Below are 7,764 nucleotides of genomic sequence, written 5' to 3'. Positions count from 1 at the left end.
AGGTGGGGGGATAGGGTGCCCCATCCCCTGGGCTCCCCCCTCTCCTGCTAACCCATGGCCCGGCCTTCCCTCTGCAGCAAGGGCTGGAGCTCCCTGTCAGGGCTTTCAGCCCCGCTCATACGGGTGCAGAGGTGGACACGGGCTGCTGGCAGCCTTTGCCAGACCTCGTCCTTCTGTAGAGAAATCCCCACTCGTTTATTCCACCCTCAATTGCTTTTATTTTTGGAGAAAGAGGTCTTAAAGCTCCCGGCCATGACAGGGACACATTTGTAAGGTCTTCTCTAGGTGACTGTGTTGGTTTGGCTCTTCCTGAATGCACCAGCAGGCTCCTCGGGGTCTCGTGGACAAATGAGTATCATGATTTGTGCCGGATTTCTGATGTCTCGTGTCTGTTTTGTTCAGTCTCTTCTTCTCTGGGTTCAGCATCAGAGGATGTTATTGTTCCTTTTCTCTGTGTGAGCTGTGGTGGGTGGGATGAGGGTGAGATGTTCCTCTAAATTATTAAAATCACAGAATAACTGAGATTGGAAGGGACCTCGGGAAGCCTCTAGTCCAACCCCCTGCTCAAAGCAGGGTCAGCTGTGAGATCAGACCAGGTTACTCAGCATTCCAGAGCATGCTCCTGTTGCCCTTCATGCTTGCATCAAAAATTGCCCTTAAATTACTGGATGCTGCTACTTCGTCCCTCTCTGTTCTCTTCTGCAGTTTAGGAGCTTCACTGCTAGCGCTTCTTTGTGATGCTTTGTCTCTCCTGATCCTCTGTGAGTGTGGTTTCGGTGGAGAAGTGGCTGTTTGGGCAGACCAGAGGCCTCAGCAAAAGATAGTGGCAGGTCTCGGGTGTGTCTGTGATTCAGAGCTCTCTGGAAGAGGATACAAAGATCTTTGTGCTTTAGTCATCTTGGGTAGAGAGGACGATAGTGAAGGTAGCGCCTTCTTATGCTCGTGGAAAATGGGCTCGTGTGGTAAGCCAGCGTTCCTCCGTGGCATCAGGCTGAGGCAGAGGGGAGCAGCAGTCTGGCTTGGAAGACAAATGTGATTTTTATGTCCCAGGTGGAACTGTGATGCTGTTGGTAGTGGGGCTGCTGACCCTCTGTCTGGCTCCTTATGGTGTCCTTTGTTTGACTCTTGCCTGTAAGTGTATGGACCAGACCTTTGTTTTCTCAATTCTTAGTCCCTGATACTTCGGAAAATTTAGGATTTTGGAAGGGGAATGAAAGGAAGGGTCAGTATTGAGAATTCTCAGATTTTAAGAAGAATTTTGTAGGGAAGAAAGAGGGAGGTTCACTGAGTCCCATTGTTCAGGTAAAGAAGTCTCGCTCGGTTTTATCTGGGTTGTTAATATCCAGCATGTGCTGGCAGAACAGATTTGGACTGTACAGTGCAAACCAAGGATTTTGTTTGTGCCTCCACGCTTGGTTGGAAATGTGACCTATGGAGGATGCTTTTCTACAGCCTTATTCCTATGACAGGGGTAACTGCAGTTATATGAAATTTGCTTTTTTCTTCTTCCTTTCTAGTTTCCTGTCCTGCCCAGCTCACTGAGTAGTTAATGCAGAAGATAAAGAGGGTTCGTCTGGAAAACGAGACTGCAGGAAGTTGGAGAAGGTATGTGTCCTGGTTACTCCCAGGGCCTTTATTGACCTTTAGGTTGTGTGGGACAGAGCAATAATCACCTCTTGGAGTGAATGAGGTTTCTGAAGAATCCCAAGTATATAATTCTGCTCGGGGAGCTCTGTGTCAGGATCTGTGGGTCAGGAAGTGGTTCAGGAAGATAACTTGTTTCGCTGACTTCCAGTTCCAAGCTTTATAATCTTTTTCCTGTTCTGATGTCCCACCTGTGCTTGCTTGTTGTCCTCAGACTAATGCCTTCCCCCTGAAGGAGGGCTTGGTGGATGTATGCCTGATCCATCTAACCTGGCCAGGCAGGGCAGAAAAAGCATGAAAAAGACCTCCAGGGGATAGCTAGATTTTGGGGAGCGGGGTTAGCAGTGCTTCTGCAACAACACCGAACCATCTAAATCAATGCTCAGCATGAGGACTGTAAAGGACAGTCTTTTTCCAGTAAGGTGTAAATCTCAGATGTGCTATATTGATGTGGAAGTTTCAAGACCATCTAAGAATAAGATAGTTAAAATTGGTGTCTTGATCCAACTCACCTTTGAATAATTTCATCCCAAAATTCACCCTACAATTTCAATTAGAGAAGTTACTCTTTATACGTGTTTACTACGTGTATGGTGTGACCACATACTTGTTACATGTTGTCCAAGAGATAGCTGTAGCGATGGATGAAGCCATTGGATTTTCTTTTTACTCTGTATCGTGTCAGGACCTAAGTTTTGTGAGATTCCACCACGCTCCAGCCATGATAGTGGTATTTCCCAACACTGTCACGTAACTTTGCTTATCCCACTACTGCACTCTCTTCTAGGGTCAAAATCACCAGGATGAGAGCAGTACCAAACTAAAAGTTGTGCCTTTTAGTTCCCTAGTGAATCATAAAATCGTGGCAATATAGTTTGGAAGGGACTTCAGCCTCCAGTTTGATTTGGGACAGTTACTGATATTACATTTGTGGACTGTTCTGAGCCCTTAAAGGTGCAACTTCCCCTTGTGAGGAGTCGAGCTGGCTGAGTAAGACATTTTCACCTAAGGGTCAGGCATCTTGAGCCAAAGCCAGATAATTTTAATTGACTGACTTGACCTGCAGTGGGATTGAGTTGAGAGAATTGTACCCAGTTTATGGGTTTTTGTGGTCTTCTTGTCATGCATTTCTGATAGGCAACACTTCTGCCTTCAGATGTGATCTTAATTGCTGCAACGGAGACCCTGGATATAGGCAGTAGGGGCCACAGATGCTCTTGCAGTCTTAGAACATCCCGTCACATTCTCTTTTGTGGTTTCACTTGGGCTTCCTGCCTGGCTTTGATTGGAAAATACTCTTCTTTATTCATTTTCAAGCTGTGGATTTACTGCTGTGCAGTAGGTACCAGAAGTACCTAGAGATTTATTTCAGGAGCTTGTTCTTGTGTTATTATTCGCACATTTTGTACAATTTAGGGACTTAGCAATTTGAAGATATGATTATATTTACAGCCCTTGTACCGTGTGCCTGTAGATGTACTTTGGCTTAGGTTTGTTCATCTGCTGTTGTAATTGCATAAGATGTCAAACTAGGTGAGAACTTCCTTTTAGAGAGTTTGTTAGAAGGTGCAATCCTGGGGAATCCTCAAGGAACACTCGGGGTTCTCCTGAAAAATATTCCTTGTAGAAGATGGGCAGAGGGGAGTGTTTTCTTGTGGTGATATAAATAACCATCCTTCTCCTTTCCGCTGATTCCCTCCACTGGGAAGGTTTTCATTGTGCATCTTGCTGAGGCTGAAGTCTTCAAGATTTGGTTTATGTGTAATTCTTGCTTAATCCTTCATCTCAGAAGCTGGTCTCCTGTCAGAGTGCAGGTCACTGTCCCAAATGACAGGCAGCATTCAAGAAACATCTAATTTGAAAATGTAAATTTTGGGGCTGCTGAGGACAAGGCCTTTTTTGGTGTAATCCTTAGTCACTGTTTTGCCCTCTTGATGCTGTGTCAAAGGTAGCAATTCTGTCTCCATGGAGTAAACTTCTCTGGCCTAATTTTTCAGTAAACTGAAGTTCTTTTGAAATTCTTTGTAATGGTTTTCCAGATACCCCCAAAACAACTAAAATGTCCTCATGGAGGGAAATCCAGCTTCTCGAATGGGGTGACAAAAACTGGTTTCCCTAGTCCTAGGCTCGTTCCTGCTTTGCAACAGATTACATCATTGACCTTGGGCAAGTCTGTTAGTCCACCTCTCCTCAAATTAACATTTGCTGTAGTAGCATGTGGAGGCGTTTTTTGTAGACTCTCATTCAATAACTGCTAGCTGCTTGGAAATGTATGAGGAATGCGTGCCACATTTTGCAGGATACGACCAGGGTCTATTACTGCTGTCATCTTTCTGTTAGCAAAGACAATTGCACTGTTTTCCTCCTGTTTTGACACCTCCTAGTTCATTCCTGGCTGCAATAGCTCTTCAGGTAAGTGAGGTGCTATGCTTGGGCTTAAACCTCTCTCTCTCTCTAAGTGATGAGCAGGCTTTTAGGGCAGGAAGGGGACTTCATTTTTGTGGTCTTTCAGGGCAGAAGTTTATGTGCCTTTACGATAGGTCATAGCTTTGATGACTTATCCATCCAAATTCCTGGGGTGGTTTTCCTTTGAGTCAAGCTGATTGTTTTCTGCACCAGAATCTGCTGCTTGTACTTCCTTTAGCAGCTTATTTCTAGAACTGATCCTGGGAGAGTGAGGTTTCTGAGGTTAATATTTTCATTTACAGGACTCGATATGGGAGATGAATTTTTCCTTTCAATACGTCAATGTATGTTTAAAATGTAATCTTTGAGTGCAGAGAATCCTAGGATCTGTAGTTTAAGGAGTGCCTGTTCTCTTAAGCTTGTTGCATGATTAGAGTTTTCTCTAAGCAACAAAATGTGCCTGCTTGATTTTTATGGCTTAATTTTCTCCCTCAACTCCTCCCTCAGTTTTTTGTCCAGTTCTGAAGGGGAAGAGAGGATGACTGCAGTGGACACGCTATCGGACAGCTCTGAAGTGGTCGAGATGGAGGATGTGCCTTCCCAATTCCAGGTGCAAAAGCATTCTTGGGATGGGCTGCGTGACATTATTCACAGCAGCAGGAAGTATTCGGGCATGATAGTGAACAAAGCTCCCCATGATTTCCAGTTTGTCCGGAAAACAGAAGAGTCCAGCCCGCACTCTCATCGTCTTTATTACCTGGGTAAGCCAGCATGCCAGACACCGGGCGTGAATATGTTACAGGAGAGCTTCCAATCTAAACAGGCGAGGAAAAGGATGGGCGGTATCTCCGTTTATGAGATGGGGGAACTGAGATTAAGTAACATTGCTGAAGGATTGCACACTCAATCTATAGCAAAAGCTGGAATTGAGCAGAGACCTCTCCAGTCCCAGAGAAGCGCTTTAACTGCAGCCTTTCTGCTTAGCGACAAGGGAAGTGTTGGCTAGCCAGACCTACCTTGTGACGGAGGTATGAATGCAGTGTCCTTTGGCAACCCAGGTCAGTCTAGGTGATGAGGCAAGAGAAGGGATGTTCCTCAAATTCAGGATTATCTTGTGCCTCTGTAGCTTAGGAGAAATGGGATTTACTTGATTGATCAACCAGACTGACTTTCCAAGGAATTTGCTGTCAGTAATTACTAACTATATGTTGCAAGTTCTAGGTATTAATGGTGGGGTGGTGGTATCTCCCTTTATTAATTACCATGTAGGTAGAATGCTTTCAAGAGTGAGGAGGTGGGGGAAAGATTAGGTGGGAATGAACTATTAATGGTATTCACAGGGAAATATCCTCTTCCTTACAGAAGGATTGAGAGACAGCAGAATGCTGTGTTGTACAGGTCCTTCGTTATAGTTGGAGCCACAATGTAATTAGTGACAGAGTGGTTAGATTTTAGTAACTGGATAATTTTGTGGTTGGTAACATGGGAAGCTTTATAGACTATAAAGAGTTTGTTATGCTTTGGGGCATGAGCTGATCGTTACTGGGCCAGTAAAGAAATTGCCTGATGTGCAACTCCATACAGTGACTGCTTTCCTGAAGTGACCCTGCTTTTTTTTTTTTTTTTTTTGAGTTGTTGAGTGTGGTTCATTGTAGGACATAGGATGCTGGATTTGAGGGACTGATTTGTTTCGTCATCAAGCAGCTCCTGTGTGTCAGTGACTTGATTTGTTATAGTTCCTCGTACATTCATGACAGAAGTGCTACTATAAAGGGCAGTATCCAGAGTTAGCATATTTTTCTTGTTGAGTCTGAACAGTGAGACTTGATTGAAAGCCGAATGTATTTCAAGGCCAAGTTGACTTTGATACAGTTTTTGATCTAGATAACTAAAGAATTAAGAGTCTAAGTGGCTAATTAAAAAAAAAAAAATTTAGTGTTCCTCTATTGTATGAAATGGCAACCAGACCAGCTACCAGCTGGTTGGTATTCTGCATGGGTGTGACTGTTACAGGAGCCAGAACCAGGAATGAAGATACACTAATGTCTTTTCAGTGTTTTCTTCCTTAAGGAAATGTACAGAGCATAGAGCAGATTGATCCATCATTTAAGATCAGTGTCCACCAGGTAATACTGGGGTACCTCTTCTCAGACTTTCGTAATAAAGGGTAAACGCTGATTCTTTCTTTTGCCATAATGAGCATCTTTTGAATTGCATACCATGTGTTGTTAAATACTCAGAACCCATTTCAACAGTTCGTAAGTGTTCAAAATCAGCATGCTATTACTGTCCCAATGTTAAATAACATTTTCAAGTTTTTATGTGAATACTGTTAGTGACTGTATGCCGAGGAGTAGGAGGAAGACTTCTGAAGAACTTTGTAGAATTTGTATTTGTTGAATACTTTTCTTCACTTGGGAACAAAGTATAATGTCTTTTGGGGAGGAAGGCGATACTTTTTTTGTAAATGCTGATTGATTGTAGTCAGCCTGAGGTCATTGTAGAAAGTACTAATATAATGAGGAGAAAGGAAGTCCAGGTCACAGTCGCGTGAGTGTAAAATGTGAGTATATATAGTAATTTGCTCCTATCTGCAGTTTTTTCTGTTTGGACATCTTAAATCATTCCTGGGCTGTCCCCATAGAATTTTATGTTGTATCATGGCAGATGCTGCTTATATTAAACACCACATGCTCAGCACTTTGGTGTTTATGTATCTCTGAGGATTATATGCTCACATATTGCTTTGCTTCCTCAGCATTTATTAATATTTCAGTTTTAATTTTAAGTAACTGTACTGCTGGGTTAACCGGCTCAGAAATCTTTCTGTTCTGCCCAGAACATGTGCAGAGTAGACAATATCAGGGCACATTTCCCTGTGTGAAATTCTGATCTAGGGAGCCTCTACAGCATACGTAGAGGGCAGGTTCATGGTCTTTGATTTTGTTGAAACTGCCAAAATCACGTGTCAGGATATTTTATTTTTTGTGGTTGTTTTGGAAATTGGATGAAGGCCAACAGCTTATTTGATAACCACAGTCAACGGCTTATGGAAAATGACAAGGTTTTTTGACCCTGTAATATATACTGTTTCATATTTTAATGGGCTCTCTAGAGCTTCCAAGCTTTTTCTTCCAGCTCTTGCAGGCTGGTGCGTTGGCCTCAATGAGGTCCCTGTAGCAAATTTCTGGCTGAGAAACGTGGAGAGTAATGTTGAGTCACCCATTCAGGGAGTGGCTTTTTTAGAGTGGATCTAGGGTGTGGGTTGAACAGTCCACAGAGAGGAAAGTTGGATGTAACCAATTCTGAAGAGGTTGGTCAAATTCTTGAAATTTAGGGAAATTTATAAATAAATAAATATCTAAATTTAAATAAGTTAGATATTATTCTGTGATTGAACTGAGAGCTGCTTGGGAATGACAGCTGGTGAAAACCTCTGGACAGCCCCAACCTCTCTGTTATCAAAGACTTCTTTTTTTTCAATTTGCTCTTTGTCCTCTTTGTCCTGGCTAACTAATCTTAAGTAGAATGATGCTTTTGTCCTCCTAATAGGAATGCCATATGGTAGCCGAGAGAATTCCCTTCTTTACTCAGAGATTCCCAAAAAGGTACGGAAGGAGGCCTTGCTACTCTTGTCATGGAAACAGATGCTGGATCACTTTCAGGTGAGCCAAAGTGTGAAGAGCTGGGGTTGACAGTGTTTGGGAAAACTAG

The 7,764-nt window shown here is 43.1% G+C and overlaps 1 protein-coding gene across 1 annotated transcript in view; it reads left to right on the top strand.

Moving 5' to 3' along the window:
• Nucleotides 1-1,549: 1,549 nt before the first annotated feature.
• DPP9 (dipeptidyl-peptidase 9) overlaps nucleotides 1,550-7,764 on the top strand; it is an 18,255-nt gene continuing 12,040 nt past the window's right edge. The window contains exons 1-3 of the mRNA XM_009577605.1: nucleotides 1,550-1,605; nucleotides 4,558-4,811; nucleotides 7,603-7,715. Coding sequence (XP_009575900.1) covers nucleotides 1,550-1,605; nucleotides 4,558-4,811; nucleotides 7,603-7,715 — 423 coding nt within the window. The remainder of the gene's footprint in view (nucleotides 1,606-4,557; nucleotides 4,812-7,602; nucleotides 7,716-7,764) is intronic.

This window comes from Fulmarus glacialis, unplaced genomic scaffold (assembly GCF_000690835.1).
Source record: "Fulmarus glacialis isolate BGI_N327 unplaced genomic scaffold, ASM69083v1 scaffold29145, whole genome shotgun sequence".
Classification (NCBI taxonomy): domain Eukaryota; kingdom Metazoa; phylum Chordata; class Aves; order Procellariiformes; family Procellariidae; genus Fulmarus; species Fulmarus glacialis.
Note: the sequence above shows the minus strand (reverse complement) of the source record. Positions and strands in the feature narration are given on the sequence as shown.